General features: G+C 42.7%; 1 protein-coding gene across 3 annotated transcripts in view; it reads left to right on the forward strand.

Moving 5' to 3' along the window:
- Positions 1–11,502: 11,502 nt before the first annotated feature.
- LOC146198200 (uncharacterized) overlaps positions 11,503–19,389 on the forward strand; it is a 42,471-nt gene continuing 34,584 nt past the window's right edge. Inside the window, exons 1-5 of one of the 3 annotated variants that reach the window (XM_084593598.1) lie at positions 11,503–11,784; positions 11,850–11,962; positions 12,090–12,231; positions 12,615–12,720; positions 16,595–16,777. In XM_084593598.1, coding sequence (XP_084449724.1) covers positions 12,166–12,231; positions 12,615–12,720; positions 16,595–16,777 — 355 coding nt within the window. In that variant the 5' untranslated portion in view covers positions 11,503–11,784; positions 11,850–11,962; positions 12,090–12,165. The remainder of the gene's footprint in view (positions 11,785–11,849; positions 11,963–12,089; positions 12,232–12,614; positions 12,721–16,594; positions 16,778–19,389) is intronic. The other 2 variants (XM_084593597.1, XM_084593599.1) reach the window with 2 other exon arrangements.

Raw genomic sequence — 19,389 nt, forward strand, 5'->3', positions numbered from 1 at the left:
CATCACTAATGGCGGAAAACGTCATTTTTGCCATTTCAAGAAGCTGCAAGTTTGCAAGTGCGCAATACATGCGCACAAGTGGTGCGCATGTGGTGTCTTTTTCTTTCTTGCGTCGTCGTCTTCTGCGCCGGTTTTCAAGTCGTGAACCAACTTGCCCCACAGGCCGTCATTCTAATAATATTCGATTAAATAGTCGTCATCACTCCGCCTCCTGCGCGAACCTGAGAAACAAAAAAAAAAAAAAAAAAGGTACGAAGCGGAAACTACGTCTCATCTTCAGTATGTAGAGCACGCCGTCTGCTGCTACTCAATAGGTTTGCCAGTTTTGCTGCCACAGAGCTCTGTACATCGAAGTGTCTTTGTCAAAAGGAGCAGCTTGAGGTAGGTGTACAGATTCAGGTAAACCAGTGAACAGGAACATGGGGAATTCAAGGAAATAAGTGCAATAGTTGCACTTGTCGCGTCCACATGCATGTCGGAGGAGTGCGAAAATCTACAGCGTTCACACCATGCGAGAAAGTGAGGGCGAATACCGATGCTGCTGATGAGCCTTAGTATCCGCGTCTGTGCTCGCCATAGAGGCAAACTATAGCTGATGACAGTTCATGCTGTGGCACTCGCAAATTCTAGCCTATTCTTTGAAATAGTTTGCGGATAAATTGCACTGACAACCTATAATGCACGTGCTAGCTATCGCAAAACGCAGCGTGCTATGCCTGCATAATACCTGCACGCTTTGATTGATTGATTGATTGATTGATTGATTGATTGATTGATTGATTGATTGATTGATTGATTGATTGATTGATTGATTGATTGATTGATTGATTGATTGACAACCTGTATTGGGAAAAATTGGGGTCAGGGGTAGTGGGTTAGGAAAGAGCAGTAGTCGGCAGTCCTCTGACAAGGAGTCCGTTGGCCTCAGCAGCGGCTCTCTGGCCCGCTGCACCAGCATGGGCTGATGCTGTGCGTCCGTGCGTCCGAGTAGGCTAAAAGGCCTTTCCACTGCACAGGACTAGGGCTATCTATTTTAGGCGTAGGCGCGCACTGGTTTAGGAAAAAAATGAGTTTTTAATTACATTTATACGGCACTGGTATCCTTGAACCTTTAAAGAATTATCTAAACGGGAGGATATATAGCTGGGAGCTTTCATGTATAAATCTTTAGACAAACCTGTTGCGCCTATAAAAATATTGTGAAATAACTTAAGTCTAAGATATTTGCGTCTGGCTTGCAATAGAGGCCACCCTAAATTTTTGAACATCTGAGAGGAGCTTTTAGTGAAATCATAGTTTGCGGACACAAACCTTGCTGCTCGTTTTTGAATTCGTTCAAGTTCGCTAATAAGTATTTTTGTTTCAGGATGCCAAGTCGCACAACTATATTCTAAGATGGGGCACACGTTGGTTGAGTAGAGTGTCTTCTTGAAATCAGTAGGTGCTCGCTTGAAATTGCGTTTTAAAAGGTTTAACACACGGCTAGCTTTGGCAGCAATATGGCTTACGTGGTCGTTCCAAGAAAGGTGTGTGCGAAGATAACACCTAAGTACTTGTAATTCTTAACAAATGCTAAGTTTCTGTCGCCTAGAGAGTACTGGGTAGGTAATGGTTGCTTTTTATTTGTAAACTGCAGAACTTTACATTTTGAAAAATTTAATGTCATGTGCCATGTTTTGCACCATGCTAAGACAGAGTCAATGTCACTTTGCAATTCATAGAAGTCGCTTACACAAGTGACGTCATGGTAAATACAACAATCGTCGGCATATAATCTGACCCGACTAGAAACCCGGTCAACTATATCATTGATAAATATTACAAAAAGAAGAGGGCCCAAAACTGATCCCTGGGGAACAACCGATAAGACTGCAATATCTGTTGAGCTTGCGCCTTCAAAATAACGCGTTGCTTTCTACCGACGAGATACGCTTCGAGACATTTCAGCAGGGTGGGTGGAACTTTGAGGGTAGCCAGTTTCAGTAATAATAAATTATGTGCGACAGAATCAAAAGGTTTTTTGGAAATCCAAACATATGCAGTCAACCTGGTTACTATTGTTAACTGAGAAAGCAATATCGTGAGCAAACTCTCAAGAAAATTCCTTTCTGAAGCCATGTTGCATTGGACAAAAAAAAAGTTATCCTGGAGGTACCTAAATAAATTAGTGTAGATGATGTGCTCTAGTTATTTGCATATGACACTTGTAAGTGAGATAGGCCTATAGTTCTTAGTTTTTGGTTTTGTCGCCACTTTTATATAGAGGAACTACGTTGGTGGTTTTCCAGTAATCGGGCAAAGCGCCGACATCCATTGATGTTTGAAAGAGTGCGACTGAAAAGGGAGCGACAGAAACTACACAGTTCTTCAATTCGGAATATGGTCAGGACCGGGTGCTGTGTTTACCTTGAGCTTCTGCAAAAGTAACACTATTCCATGTACTGAGATAGCTATGCAACCCATCTCCGTAAACTCATTCACAATATGTAAGCCGTCAGTAGGGCATGCCGATAGAGAAAATACTGACTGAAAATAAAAACTGAACTGTTCAGCATTGCCTTCCATATCCGAGCTATAGTTGACGTCATCTATAATATCGGGGATGTTGTCTCTTACGCGCTGCTTACTTTTTACGTACTTCCAAACTTGTTTTGGATTGTTCTTAATTTTTCCGCCTAGAACACCCAGATACGCACGTTCAGCCCTGCGCATCTCTCGCGTTATAATCTTGCTCAGCTCTTTCAACTTGTAATGCAAGGAAGGCTCTAGAGATTGACAGTACCTACGATATAAGCGGTGCCTTTTGTTTATCAAGGTTCGAATGGCGGTATTCACCCAAAGCTTATTTGTTCGACACTTTAACGAAACAGTGCGTGGGGCGTGGTGATGTGTAGGGCCAGAAGTTTTGTCTTCAGTAGGCGCCACGTGGAATGTATATCAAGTCTGGAACTGGTGGTGTATAAATTCTGGAAGAAAGGCATCGAGTTCACGCGATAGCGAGGCATAGCCTCCTCTTTCGTAATGAAATACAGTACGTGGTGGCGGATTTCTGCGGTGCTTGGCAGAACAGGACAATGTTGCGATTACCACTTCATGGTCGCTTAAACCGGGAATTGTGGCGATTGAAGAAACGAGGGTGTGATCGTTGCAGAAAATCAAATCAAGTACATTTGCACTACTGCAGCCTATTCTAGCTGTGCATTCTACAAACTAAAATAGGGAATGGGTGTTAATCATTTCACGAAAAGCGGTATGAAGAAACGATGTAGTCTTTACATTCAGCTTAAGGGAGACCCATTCTAAATTCGGTAAATTAAAATCACAACCTAAAATAACGTAGGATGCATCCGGGTTAGTAGGATGTTGCTCAATTCAAATAGGGGTTGCGGTGTATTAAGTACTGGAGATCTGTAAAATGAACCAATAGCCATTGAGGCACCGTCAACCAATAGGACCTTACACCAGACCGATTCGCATGTCTGGTTGTCTGGGTTAAGAGGTATGCTGTTCAGTCTATTATCGTTAATGACAAAGATACCACCACCATGCTTATTGCGGTCCTTCCGGTATACATTGTAACTAGGCGGAAATATCTCGCAGGTGCCTATTGCTTCGTCCAGCCATGACTCAGTGCCAATGACCACATGTGGCTTGACCAATTCCAAGAGTGCAGCGAACTCCTCCTTTTTTATTCTTGCGGCTGCGGCAGTTAACAGCAATAAACGGTTTTAGGATAAACTCGTTTCTGGGATGCAGGATTCCTTGATGGCTATTGGTTTATGATTTTCACGGCGTGCGCTGTCATACATGTAAACCTGTTCTGCCAACTTTAGTTCGTTGAAATTAAGTTTGAAGTCACCGCCACGTTCCTTGGCAAACTGTATCAGCCTCTTATACTCATGCCTTACTTTATTCGAGAAGTCTTCACTGATAGCAAAACCCGTATCTTTTAGTTTGAAGCAACTTCAAGTAAGCGTTGTTTGTCTTTGAAAGATCAGAATTTCACAATAATCGGAAGCTTTTTTTTTGTTGTTGTTGTTTGTTTGTTTTTTTCTGGTGAGTAACGCCCAACCCTAGTGACAGAAAAAAAAAAAACAAAAAAAAACCTATGAGTCACAATAACCTCATACAAATTCTCATACTAAACTCGTAGTAAACTCATACAAATCTCATATGATCTCATACTAATCTCATTCATCATATGAGAAATATATAAGAATTAATTAGATTTGTATGAGTTTAATATGAGAAATCTGTATGAGTTTATTGATACTCATACGGTTTTTTTTTTTCTTCTTTTTTTTTTTTTTTTCACTAGGGAAGTCTGTGCGCTCTTTCCATAGCTGTCGAGCAGAGTTCTACAGTTAGTTTCTGAGCGCAAAAAGTCAGAATCCGTTCTTCACACTCTGCCTCGGAATCTCGGAATCTGGGCGGCCAAAAAAGATCTGGTTGTTCCTTCTTGCTCTGTTATCAAGAACGTCATGGCTTTAGTGGACAGTCGAAAACGAGGAAGCAACCGATTCGACGCGATACGAGATCCTTTCTATCGATTCTTTTAAACTGTGAGACACATGATGCGCGGTCTTCAGCGCACACAACCTTGGCTGCGAGTTCCTCTACTTTTTGTTCAATAGCCTGCTGATTACATCGAAGCGAACGAATTTCGTCAATATTATCGGACTGTTTTCCCAAGATAGATGATATTTGCATAATAGCCTTAAACATTTCCTGTTCTCGTTCTTCTGTAAGAGGACCAGAATTTAGCTCGACATCCCAGGAAAGCTGTAAGAGCAACTTTGAAAACACACAAAAAATGCCCCTATAATAAGTTCAGTCCTTCAGTCACGTCCGACTCTTCGTGACCCTATGGACCATGTCACGCCACGCTTTCCGGTCTCTCACTATCTTCCTAACATCACATAACTTCCTGCAGTGCCTCGAGGATGCCATCTAACCATCGCGTTCGCTGCCTACCCCTTCTCCGGCGACCCTCAACCTTTCCCAACATCAAATCTTTCTCCAGGGACTCCTCTCTTCTCATCAGATGACCAAATTAGCTGAGCTTTAACTTTAGAATTTGACCCTCCAATGAGCAGTCAGGGTTTATGGTCGACAAGATCCACTGATTTGACCTTCTGGCAGTTCAAGGAACTCTCAAGAGTCTTCGCCAGCACCACAATTCAAACGCGTCAATTCTTCGGCGGTCAGCCTTTTTCGCAGTCCAACTCTCGCATCCATACATCACAACTGAAAAGACCACAGCACGAGTTATACGGATCTTGGTTTGCAGACTAATGTCTCTGCTCTTTATTAGGCGGTCAAGGCTAACCATTGCTCTCCTTCCCAGAAGCAGGCGTCTCCTAATTTCATGGCTGCAGTCTCCTTCCGAGGTAATCTTGGAGCCCAAGAACAGAAAATCTGTCACAGCTTCCACTTCTTGTCCATTGATGCTCCAGGACTTGATAGGGCAAGACGCCATGATCTTTGTCTTTTTAATGTTCAGTTTAAGCCCAAACTTCTCACTCTCTTCTTGTACGCGCATCAGAAGTCTCTTGAGTTCCACTTCACTTTCTGTCATTAAAGTGGTATCATCCACATATCTAAGGTTGTTGATACGTTTTCCATCAATCTTCACTCCAGCTGAAGACTCGTCCAGACCGGCCTTCCTCATGATGCACTCTGCATATAGGTTAAATAGGCAGGGCGACAGTATGCAGCCTTGCCTCACCCCTTTCTCAATCGGAAACCAATCAGTAAGACCATGCCCAGTTCTGACTGTGGCCTCTTGCCCTTCATAAAGGTTCCTGAGGAGACAGATGAGGTGAATTGGAACTCCCATCTCTTGGAGAGCTTGTCACAATCTGCTGTGATCTACGCAGTCAAACGCTTTCGCATAATCAATAAAGCAGAAGTAGATGGGTTTCTGGAACTCTCTTGCTTTTTCCATGATCCAGCGAAGGTTGGCAATTTGGTCTCTAGTTCCTCTGCCCTTACGAAACCCAGCTTGCACGTCCGGAAGCTCCCGATCCACATACTGCTGCAGCCTACCTTGGAGGATTTTCAACATCACCTTGCTAGCATGCGGAATAAGCGCGATCGTGCGGTAGTTGGAACAATCTTTGGCACTGCCTTTCTTTGGAATGGGGATGTAAACTGACCTCCTCCAAACCTGTGGCCACTGCAGGGTTGTCCAAATCTTCTGACATAATATATGCAGAATGTTAACAGCGTCATGGTTGAGGTTTTGAAGCAACTCAGCTGGAATGCCATCAATTCCGCTAGCTTTGTTCTTAGCAAGGCTGGCTAAGGCCCATTCAACTTCACTCTTCAGGATGCCCGGCTCGAGATCAGTAATCACAACCGTCTTATGCTGGGTTTGCACATTCGGGTCCTTCTTGTACAGTTCTGTGTATTCCTGCCACCTCTTCTTTATCTCTGAGGCTTCAGTGAGGTCCTTGCCTCGTTTGTCCTTTATCACACCCAGCTTAGCACAGAAGCTTCCTTTGATATCTTTGATTGTCTTATACAGAGCTCTTGTGTTCCTTAATTGGCTGTTGTCCTCAACTGCTTGGCACTGTATGTTCAGGAAGGCATTCTTATCTCTCCTTGCTATTTTCTGAAAATCCGAATTGAGAACCTTGTATCTTTCTCTTTCCCCCATAACTTTTGCCATCCTCCTTTCCCAAGCTATTTGCAAAGCCTCTTCAGATAACCAGTTTGCTTTCCTGCATTTCTTTTGCTTTGGAACTACCTTAGTAGCAACTTCTTGTATAATATCACGAACATCAGTCCACATCTCTTCGGGCTCTCTGTCTTCTAGATCTAATTCTTGAAATCGATTCCTCACTTCCACAGCATATTCTAATGGAATTTGATCCAGATCATACCTGAAAGGCCTTCTAGTTTTCTGCGTTTTCCTCAATCGAAGCTTAATTTTGGCAAGAAGAAGCTGATGATCGGTGCCACAATCGGCCCCAGGCCTTGCTTTTACTGCTTGTATAGCGCGTCTCCATCTCTGCCGGCAAAGAATATAATCGATCTGATTCTTGTACAGACCGTCCGGTGAAGTCCATGTGTACAGGCGCCGCTAGTGCTTTTGAAAATGAGTATTCGCTATGGTCAGGTTGTTTTCTTGACAAAACTCTACTAGCCTCTGCCCAGCTTCATTTGGCTCGCCAAGACCGAACTTGCCTATAATTCCGGATATTTCTTCACTCCCGACCTTAGCATTCCAGTCTCCTATGAGAAAAGCGACGTTTGATAATGGGGTGCGGACTAAAAGGCATTGTAGGTCCGCATAAAATCTCTCAACGTCAGCTTCTTCAGCAGTAGTGGTCGATGCATAGACTTGGATAACTGTTATGTTGAAAGGGTGACCTTGGATCTGAAGTGAAATCATTCGGTCGTTTTTGAGGTTGTACCCTAGCACTGCTTTGCCCATTCTTGTTTACTATGAGAGCGACCCCATTCCTTCTCTTGGATTCGTGCCCACAATAAAAGACATAATGGTCGCCGGAGTTAAATTCTCCCATTCTGGTCCACTTGAGCTCGCTGATACCCAAGATATCAATGTTCAATCTGTCCATTTCTCGCTTGACGACATCCAGTTTACCTTGCGTCATAGATCTTACATTTCATGTTGCTATGTGATATATCTCCTTGCAACATCGGACTTTCCGGTCGCTTCCCGACACATCCACAACTGAGCGTCCTTTTGCCTTTAGCAGCCGCTTCATTCGTCCTGGAGCTACTAGGAATCGCCCTTTGTTCATCCCCAGTAACATGTGGGACGCCTTCCAACCTGGGGGGCTCATCTTCAGGCGCCATATCATTAATGGTATTGTGACTGGCCATAGGGTTTTCTTGGCAGGAAATACTGGAGTGGGTTGCCATTACCTTCTCCGGTGAATCACATTTTGTCACAACTCTCTGCCGTGACCTGTCTATCTTGGGTGGCCCTACACAGCAGAGCTCACGACTTCATCGAGTTTCGCAAGCCCCTCCGCCACGACAAGGCAGTGATCTATGAAGGGGGGCCCCATAATAGCACAGACTTAAACAGATCGTGTGACATGCAAGCAGGCATTGGGTGGGATCTGACGGCAGTTTTCTAAAAGGTTTGCCATTTACACAGTGATAGGAATAACCAACCTAGAGAAACACGAAGCGTAAGTCCCTGGCAGCCATGGCGGCGCCAGATCTCCGGTGACCGAGCAGAGGGGCCGCTTGTGGGCTAATTAATTTCGAGGTTTGCTTCTCCGTTTGGGTAACGCAAGCGCTGATGTTTAGGTATCCGTTTCAAGATTAGCGCCACGCTGTTGCCTATCAAGCGTCTCTGTTGTGACTTACTCGATCCTGCCTCGACATGGCCCAATTTGAAGGTGGACATAGCTCAAAGCATCTGTGGTGCAAGAGTTTCTTTCTCTTGTTGCGAAAAGTTCACGTGAAAGGCACACGGTGAGCCGAGCGAGCTCATTAAGTATAGTTGGCCACAATATCAGGCCCCTTCTTTAGGTGTAGAGCTACTGCGCTTTTGGAGAAGCAAACAAATTGCTTACCGAAATTTTCCTATCAAAGAACATGTTGGACATTCCAGCCATAAGTTGTAGCACCGAAAGAAACTTCAGTGCTACCCGATTCATTATCCAGGAACGCCGAAAATGCCGCAGTTCAATGCATAACTTGTTGTTTTTGCACAATAAGTTAATTCTATGTACGGGCTGTGCCTCTATATATTCAGCAATTTTGTCATTCCAAAAACGAGAACTTCAAGATCTTGGATAAATTGAACATCCTGAAATTACTTCCTTCTGTATCATCGCTTTATCGACAGTTACAGCATGCCAGGCCGGCCCGGTATATATATATATATATATATATATATATATATATATATATATATATATATATATATATATATATATATATATATATATATATATATATATTATTTATAGCACCTCCCGCTAGAGGTGTGCGCAGGCCGAAATTTTGAGCCCGTCCCAGCCCGGCGCCAAGATTTAGGGCCCGGGACCGGGCCGGCCTGGCATGCTGTAACTGTCGTTAAAGCGATGATACAGAAGGAAGTAATTTCAGGATGTTCAATTTATCCAAGATCTTGAAGTTCTCGTGTTTGGAATGACAAAATTGCTGGATATATAGAGGCACAGCCCGTACATAGAATTAACTTACTGTGCAAAAACAACAAGTCATGCATTGAACTGCGGCATTTTCGGCATATATATATATATATATATATATATATATATATATATATATATATATATATTATTGATAGCACCTCCCACTAGAGGTGTGCATAATATATATATATATATATATATATATATATATATATATATATATATATATATATATATATATATATATATATATATATATATATATTATTTTTAACTATTTATAGGTTTTTTTTTAGAATGTGCTTTAGGAAAACCACTCTGATGAAGTTGCGCCTGAGCTGCAGGAAATCCCAGCCTAAATTGGTGCTTTTTAATACGCTTACACTGCTGCGACGATTGCACGAATTTAAAATGAAACGTGCTGAATTATTCTGTATAACTTCAAGTTTCTTGATAACGAATTTTGTAGACGAATCCGAAACTGACGTTGCATATTCTAAAATTGAGCGTACGTTAGAGGTATAGAGTACTTCTTTCACGTCACTGGGCAATAATAGTAATAATAATAATAATAATAATAATAATAATAATAATAATAATAATAATAATAATAATAATAATAATAATAATAATAATAATTGGCTCACAGGAAGGGAAAACTGCAGTACCTGTTACACTTAATTTTTCTGTGGACACCTGAACCGCACCGTAAGGGACGGGAGGAAGGTGGGAGCGAAAGTGGAAAGAGGAGCCGTAGTGGAGGGCTTCGGAGTAATTTCGATCACCTGGAAATCTTTAACGTGCGCTAACATCGGAAGCGTGAAGCGAGTGGCTGCTCCTGTTCTAAACAGGGCTGGGACTGGTCTAGCTTGCCACCGGAGTTGCATCTGTTATAGGTCGTCATTGCACCCGCCACCGCTTCAGTGATGGAGGAAGGCTGTTGCTAAAGCCCCTTTAGCTGTTGCAACGCGCGTCTTTCTCTCCCTCTTCTTTTTTTTTCCTTTCTTTCTTGAGAGCCAGTAGCAGGCCCATGAATTTTCCTTTCCTTCTTCCTCCAGTGCGCCGCCTGGCTGGTGCAGTGGCAAGACGCCCGATTACTGTGCCGAAGTACCCAGGTTCGATCCCGACCTCGGCGGCTGTGTTTCGATGGAGGCGAAACGAAGAGGCGTCCTGTGCTGTGCGATGTCAGCGCACGTTAAAGATCCCCAGGTGGTCAAAATTACTCCGTAGCCCTCCACTATGGCTCCTCTTTCTGTCTTTCCACTTTCACTCCCACCTTCCTCCCTTTCCTTACGGCGCGGTTGAGGTGTCCACAGAAAACAAGTGAGACAGTTACCGCGCCTTTCCTTTCCTATAAATCAGTCAATCAGTTAAACTAATTAAAGCTAGATCTAACTTACTAAAATTAAAAAAAAAATAAAGTTTTACTTCGGCACTGTAAGCGGCCAGGGTGACGCATGCTCCAACACGTTCTAAATTTTTCGCTTTGTCACTGCTGCTCATCGCCGCTGAGTTCGCTCAGTCGCTTGCATGTGAATGAGCCTTCAATAATAATGACGAAATTAGAGCATGATGGAGTGGGAGTGAGATAGTGACCTCTTCGTGACTGTCGAAGAAACCGCGTTTTCTGGGCTGAGCGTTGGCGTAGGAGACACCATACCTCAGCTAAGCTTGCTTGGACAAGCGTTTGGACAAGAGGCCTATGTCGGAGGAACTGCTGCTGGGCGCTTGGCAGGACAAGGGTATCCAGGCAATGCGTGCTCTTTGCCGTTTTTTTTGTGCGCCAGCGGACTTCATTCGCGCTTGTAAAGCAAGCTACTGTATTTGTATATGTATTTCATATGCCTTCTCCCACATCGTCACCCATCATGACCTTCTTTCTTCTCTCCTTCCCCTTCCCTAGTGCAGAGTAGCAGGCCAGACTTGAATTATTCCGGCCAACCTCTCTGCCTTTTCCTTTCAATAAATCCATCTATCTATCTTCCTCGATCTCTTTTTCAAAAATTGTATATGTTTGTTCGCAAGAATTAAAAGCAAGTAGCGATATGCACATGTACAGAGGTGACTTTTGTGCCCAAACGAAATTGTTATCGTGGATAGATACCCACCTTTTTTCTTAACAGTAATCCCTTATACTGTCAGGGGGCTCAAGCCCTTGAACTAAAAGCGCGCAGATACTAATGAGGTCGACCCAAAGCGTAAGCAATGCTTCAGTGCCATCGGAACCGCAATAAACGCCACGCGTCGGTAGCAGACGACGCCTTTCTCTGGCGCAAACGTCGATGGCAGCGCTACGGTGGCAAAAACAGACGCGACACTCAAGCAATTGCCGGTACTGCCGGTGCTACAGTCACTACAGTTATGTACGTTGGCGCCAGCAGTGCCGACGGGTGTTGTGTAAACATTGTTCTCATATAAATTTCGAGATGCAGTCCTATTTTGTTAATATTTGGGCTTTTATGAAGCACGGTTAAGTAGAAATTTTGATTTCAGTTTTACTCCTGCAATTCGATTTGCAACAAGTCTACAGAGAGCAGACGTGCAGGCATGCGTCCTGGACTTACGCGGAAGCTTTAAAGTTTGAGATTTCTCTGCTGGTGTCAAACTTTGTCGCCGTTATCATACATGAACCGTATTCAAGGTAAGGTATTCACAGCTCGAGTACGCTCTTTCGTGGCTGACTGTTTATTTATAATAACGATCCAGTGTTTGTGATGCGCAGCTTTCTTGAAGGCATTTCTACTAGAAACCCACAAGCATGATCTGGAAGCTATTCTGGCATCTGACGATGAAAGACGTCATTACTGCTTGCGAGTCAAGTAAGGAGCATCAATTGTTGCGCGCATTGCGCTGAAACTCCGCACCACGCGCGGTGCTCGTGACGGCGCATATTTTCTGGCTGCATCACTACAGCGAGATCTGACATTTGGACTTTCCTTTCTACAGCGGGACAACCCTCTTTGATGCCAGCGTGGAGTTTGGAGAGAGTCTCCTTTATGACCCCGTGAAAACTCTCGATTCCATGAACGTCTCCGTAGCTCTAGCATTAAGGGAAACCTTGGATGAGTGTTCTCTTCAAGATAAATATGTAAGATATTATTTGCTGCCTCGCCCTTTAAATTGAACGGTGAAGGACTCTGGTTTTAGTCTGTATCATGGCGATTTTTTATTTGCCGAGCAGTCACCGGAGAACAGAAGCTGCTATATCGCGTTGAGTTTCTCGCGTTTCTCGGTGAATTTTGTGACTGCGTGTATGGTGTAGAAATTATTACCGGTCTAATAAATGTGTCATGCAGTGACATATTTGTAGTAACATGCAAGCCTTTTTTTAATTAGGTAATGCCCAGTAAAGCCTTGGGGTATGTTTCTTCAACAGCATCGCAGTCGAGATATATTATCTGCCTGACATCTTTAGTTAAAAAAAGATGGGCCGATATTTTACTTCACTAAAATTTGCGTATTTATTCGCAGTGCTTGAAAGAGAATGTCCATCTCCGACTTGTAAACCTTCCTCAGTTCATCCAGAGAGCTACACTGCCTAAATGCAAGCACCTGTCAAGGTTTCTGGCCATTACTGGTAATATTCTGTTTTCCATCTTCAATGCGTCAAAGCTAAATAAGTTTTCACAGTTTTACTGAAGTGATTGTTATAAATAGGAAGCTTGTTCCTAATTCCACGAGAATACTATACCATACTCATATTTCTACAGTGTCTCCATTCATACTTGTGCGTTGTTGGGGTTGCTGAATTCATTTTTGAAAGCACTCCTGAAAGTCTGCTTTTATTATAATTGAAAACTTGCCCATCACGGCACGGAGGACATCCTTTTGATCCGTGTAGACTTTCCAAGGCATGTTGGTCTTGACGTCGGGGTACAACCAAAAATCACGAAGGCAAGGTGAGCAAGGTGGAGCCTGGAAATCACTGATGCCAGGGATATTATTGAATAGTGCAGTTCTCATTGTACAATGATTGGGAGCATTGTCATGATGAAAGAGCCATTTGCCCATTGTAGACTCTCTTCTTGTAGACTAGAATGTCTTCTACTGGTAGTCTCGATGCTCCGGCTAAGAGTAGGCAGATCCACCTTTCCACTCGCAATCAGATCTGGAGGAGCAGCAAACAAGCTGAATTCAAGATGTGCTTTAAGAGCAGAAGCACAAAATAAATGGAAAAAAAAATTATGGAAAGGACTTCCAGTCTAATTTCTGTCCGCAGGCACAACTGAAGTCAGCATTGTCAGCGTTGGAGCTCTCGCTGCTCTCATTGCTATTGATGGTCACTTAATGCTGCTACAACAGTAATTGAGGTTTCACCAGTACACTCAAGCAAGGTTTAGTCTACATTTCTGGCGTTATAGACTAGAAAAAAGCACACCACAGTGACACCAGACTCCAGCTGCACAAGTACACGTGCGAAGAGCCCCTCACACCGCATATACCATGCGTGCAGCACGCAGGAAATTAGTCTTGTGACCAGATCCTCCGTAGCTTGAGAAAGTTGCTCTCAATAGAGGGCAGAGCTATTGGTGCTTCGAGTCGAATCCAAGCAATTGTAAAGAGCCAGTCAAACACATTCAGAGCGCTCAGTTTTGACAATTCATATGTGATGGCGTAATTTGAAGCAGTCTGTAGGGCTCAAAAGTGACCATTCGAAAATAGTATAAGGAAAGCACATTCTGAAGTTCTTGAAGTGTTCACTATGGCACTAATACATCTTGGCTGTTACCACCTGTCCCTCATCAAGTAAAATGGCAGCCACAATTCTGTCCCGAGTGAAAAAAAAAAATGTGATTTCATTCATCAGGTTTTTGTTGGAAGTGGGGCTCCATTTGACACTGAACCATACTGTGTTGGTTAGATTCAAGGCCTAGCTTCAAAAATCGTGCTTCTTGGCCAGTGACAGTTTATTGCAGCGCTATCTGCATAGTGGACTTTCGATTTTTACAATGTTCACCATTGGCATAGATGCAGAGCAGGAGTGAATAGATCTTTGATCCTCTGCCACCTCTCACAAGATCTCCTGCTCTATCACTACAACAGCATTTACAATAGTATGTACTCAGAGTTCTGTTATGTCACGGCCAGGATCTGCCCGTGCTGCTCCTTAGCTGCCTGATTGATCTGTAGCATAATAGTGAGGTGGAGTGAAACAGCAAGCTAACAGTGAAATTAATGGCATCCTTAATGGCCGCTTAGTAATTTTTAAAAACTTGTCACTTTCCTATCCTTGAACTTGCTAAAAATGGCCTCTGCAGAATCAGCGCCAGCCCAATTATCTCGTTCAAAAGCCTAAAAACCTTATTATATTTTGTAATCTAGTGAAATAGTGCCTTTCTCCACGATATTTTCGGCTGATTTGAAACTAGTATTTAATTATCCTTTTGGTGCAAGCAGCAGTGTTAGCTGAAGTAGCTGTCCTGGGTATTCTTTGTGGCGATCATCAGTGGTATCAGTTCTTGTAGTCTAAACTCAAGCAAACATCTTTTGGATAGCCCGCATATAGAGAAGACTGAAAAGGAATGCAGCTCGCTAGCAGGAGAAAGGTGCACTATTATTCAGTGATCTTTGTTATGTTTTGAGTCTCACGTGGTTTACTTATCCTACTGAGTAAAATGCAGTTCAAACACCTTTTAGTTCTTACAGAACAGCCCAGACCAAGTCTATTTTTAACACTTGCGGAGGTTTAAACTGGTTTCTCTCTATATTTTTTGCTTGAGTCGGGTGGACAAAGTCCAGGGTGTTGAATTCAAATTTTGGGAGATACAGTCTGGGTTCAAGTATGGGGCTTTTTGTTTCAGTTTTTGTTCTACTTTAGAGCAACACTCATGCCTGATTTAAATTTACTTGGACCCAAAAAAATATGCATGTAGAGATGTTTTCTAGTCTGATACTTTTACTGATGCTAATCTGATACTTTTCAGGTATTTAAAGTCTGAATGGAATTTTTGTTGACTATACAGTTTTGGTGGTTCCTATGGTGTTACCTGTAGTTGCTCCTGTCCGTGTTGTTTGCTCCTGTGTGTCTTCGTTTCTATGTGCGCCATTTTAACAAGGATAAGTACCAACTATTCTTTCAGCTTGCTTTTTTGTTACCTCTGGTAACAATGGCTTTCAGAAGTTTTCAGGCATTGTGAGACAGGTATCAGGCAATTAATAGCTCACAACAGGAATTCAGCACTTTCCATGCCTAAATCTATTTAGTGAGAGCTCACAGTACATACAGAAAAAAAATAATTAAGTGATATGTTGCATGAAAATTGGGGTGCTGATTCCCAAATTGGTTTGAAACAGTTCCATCTGTTGTTTTCTATTTCGGGTTCATTTCCAATTTTGGAAAAAGGTATGAGTTCAGTTTGATCCTGAACAGAAGTACGAGTTTGGTTCTATTTTAGTGCGAAAGTGCTCATACGCTCACCACCATCGACCAAGAGTCTTGTCCAACCTAGTTTGTGTCGTCATTCTGATTGGCTAAGCTGCTTTGTGAGGTCACAATTACGTGGCCTTGCCCGGGTAATTAAAACTAAGTCCGGTGCAGCGGCTCCAACGCACGAGTCTCCCAGATGGGTCTTTCAAGTTCACTAGCCAACAGGGAAAGTGATGGAGTCTATGACTGAACAATAACTGACCATGAACTCTTGTAGTGGTTTCACGTGAAAAAAAGAAAAAGCTTTTCTTTTTTACAAAAACACATTGCAGCAGATTCGGACTGGTAAGATTCAAACCCGGCTGCTTGAGCTCAGTAGCCAAGTGCCCTAACCGCTGAGCCAATGTGTCCCTTGCTTTTGCTCATTCACTCCATTTGATGCGGCAGCTACCAGATGGCATCGCATGTACAAGTGAAACTGCAGCTTCGTGTGCTTCCACACTGTGTTCGGTTTAACAGAGATAACCCCTGCCAAATTTTTGGTGCAGCGGTATTACTACCCACATTCTTGAATTTTGCTAAGGTGACTATGAAGCTTTGTTCGAGCAGTTGCTCGAAAATAAACTTTCCACCACTGGGTTTTGAACACAGCCCCGAACAAAGAGATCAGCTTCTCTGGCAACTATGTTAGGCTGCTGCATCATCTTGGTATTCAGTTGGTTCACAGGTTATGCTGCCAGGCTTTCACATTGTGCTTCGTATGTCGTCATCGTCATAAAGTGCACTTCGATTCCTAGCCAGTGACTTTTTCGTTGCTGTGCTGCTGCTACTACTGGTGGTTGTGATGACGACTTTGTTCTGAGGCAAGTAGAAGTTAAACAAAGCAAAACTTAGCTAAGGAATGCTAAACGTAGCTTCAGCATCTATATCTGTGCTTAGCCAAGCTAAACTGCCACTCCGTTTTTGTTTCAGCTCTGGTTGTGCTTCGAGACTCATGTTGAGCTGGGGAGAAATGATCAGCCACAGTACTAGTCAAGATCAACTGTTAATTCTGCACTTTTGCTTCTTGTGTTCTTTCTCACAGGGACAGTTCTGAGGATGAAAGGAATGAAAGTGCTGGAGCACTCGAGGGACTACCTCTGCTCCAGCTGCGGCTACTCGTTCACTGTTAAGGCTGATTTGGCCATATATTGCATCCTGACAAAGCCTACTGTGTGCCCTAACCCCATTGGTTGTCGCAGCACCAAATTCGTGCCTTCCTCAAAAGGTACTGTTGTTAATTAGCTACTGACCAGAACTTTAATGTCTTGTCCTTTAGCTCCTGTTTGGAATTTTAACCTTTCTCAAGACAGGAACACACATTTTTCTCTTGCCATCATAGATGCCAAACTGTGAGACGAGAGATTGTATTTCCTTGTCAAACACCCTCTCCTATGGAGATTTTATGTCATATTCATGAATAACTATGGTTATTATGCAGCTGCCATAGATATCTTACAGTACTTTCACATGTGTATGACGCATCTGCACCTGATTTTGCAACGCCTGCATAACTGCTGAGGTTTTGACTGAGTTAAATGCTTTCTTATGATCTATTAAAGCTACATGTATTCAGAGCATTTTCTATTGATTGGTAGGTAGTGTGAATATGATGTCTTGTCTGTAGCCTTTATGGACGCCTACTTGGTCTTTTGCTTGATTGAATTCTTAGGTTGTTCTGATTTAATTAGTAATTACTTTATTAAATACAGTGTATGTAACACACAGTAAGTGGGTCAGTTTGTAATTTTTGAAGTCCTTGGCGTCCCCTTTCTTATGGATTAAGGTAATGTTCGCGTTCTTCCAAGATTTCAATACCGTCGAGGCCATGAAGCATTGCGAATAATAGGTTGGCCAGTTTTTCTAGTACAATCTCTCTACCATTCTTCAACAGATCTGCAGTTACCTGGTGTTCCCCAGCTGCTTTCCCCCATTTTGTTGCTTCTAATGCTTTCTTGACTTCATACTTCGTTGTTGGAGTAACGTCCAATTGCTCTGCACTACTGCCACTTTCATTATCATCCTGCTTGCTCTGGTTACATTATAGATCAGTATGAGTTCCTCAGCTAAATTAACTATTTTATCCGCATTTGTAATGGCACTGTGAACATTGTCTCTCATCTCATACACCTGATTTTTGCCTGTGCCTAGCGTCCTCCCGACCCCTTTCAAACTACCGCCATTCTTTAGATCATGCCCAAATTTTCGGCATTATACTTCTTTATATCATTCAACTTACACTTATTAACCTTGATAGCTCTGCCAGTTCTGTCCTGTCTGTTGGGTTGTAGGCTGTCATGCTTTGGCATTTCTTAATCAGATCTTTTGGCTCCTTAGATAATTTACTCATTCCCTGTCTAACTACCCTACCACCTACTTCTGTTGCACACTCCGCAATGATATCTCTGATATTATCTCTAAAATTATACTGTCATAACCTCTATGCAAAAGAGGAAACTCCTTCATTGTTAATATGGTGCTCTATGCTCCAAGTAGGTAGATATAAACCCGTGAGGGGGCAGCGTTTGATTCATGAGAATAACCTCCACAATTCACAATCATACCCTACCCTCCTTCCTCATAGAAGTCGTATGAATCGCAGACAGTGGTCCATTGTTTACCAGTTCATTGGTGAATGAAATTTCGGGGAAATTTGAACTTTAATATCCAGAAGGCATTCTTTATAAAGAAAATGTTCCTAAAAGAAGGCTCCCATTGGATTGACTAGTATTCCTTAACTACTGACAGTAAAGGGCTGTTAACAACAATGATACTATTACCAAAAACTGTTACTATTGACGGCAGTGTCCCTGCACAGCATGCATTTACCCACTCTTGTTGTTCTTTGCATAAGGTATTAAAGGCATGACCCTTCACAGCTTTGTGCCCATGGAATGTTGATGAAGCAGAAATGTGGATATTCCTTGAGTTGTACATTTTATATATGTATGTAATAGTATTTTAATTTAGTGTGATGGTGATCGATTTCGTTTTGTTCTTGGCACTTGGCAAAGCTGTTTGGAAGGGCTGTTACCTTTATAAGATATTTTCTGTCCATTAGTCAGCTCTTTCTTTGCACAAATGCAAAATAAAATCACTTCAATTAAATGAGATTTACCTACAACACACTGATTGAGTGGGGTGCAGGTATTCTACGGTATTTTCAGTTAAATAATAAATAGTGAGTGATATAATAGCATGCAGTATTTACCTCGTGAGCTTTTATTTCTACCAACAAATATTTACATATGACTAAAAGTGTCATGCTGCAGCCTGCAGGCTTTTTACTTGAGTAACCGATGTAATGCCATGCTCACTATAGTCATTGTTATGGTTAACAACACTTGGAACAATCGCCCATCTAGACTCTTGATACTCATATTTGCCTTGATTAATAAGCTTCAGCTGCACTTGATCATGGGGCTGGAATACTGAGACAAGTTAGCTGGCAGGAAAGAATAGGTGAACGCGAGCAATATGAAAGCTATAGACAAATTTTGCCCGCTTCAGTTCATCATCAACATTGTCAGCCTGACTATACCCACTGCAGGGCGAAGGCCTCTTCCATCTTTCTCCAATTAACCTGGTTCTGTGCTAGCTGCATCCACTTGACCCCTGCAAACTTCTTAACCTCATCCGTCCACCTAACTTTCTGCCGCCCCCTGCTACGTTTTCCTTCCCTTGGAATTCAGTTTGTTACCCTAAGCAACCATCGGTTATCCTCTCTTCACACTACATGTCCCGCCCATGCCCATTTCTTCTTCTTAATTTCCACTAGAATGTCAGTAATGAGTTATTTCTCTGACCCACTCTGCACGCTTTCTATCTCTTAATGTCACC

This window comes from Amblyomma maculatum, chromosome 2 (genome assembly GCF_055883805.1).
Source record: "Amblyomma maculatum isolate TAMU_Amacu chromosome 2, ASM5588380v1, whole genome shotgun sequence".
Taxonomy (NCBI): Eukaryota; Metazoa; Arthropoda; class Arachnida; order Ixodida; family Ixodidae; genus Amblyomma; species Amblyomma maculatum.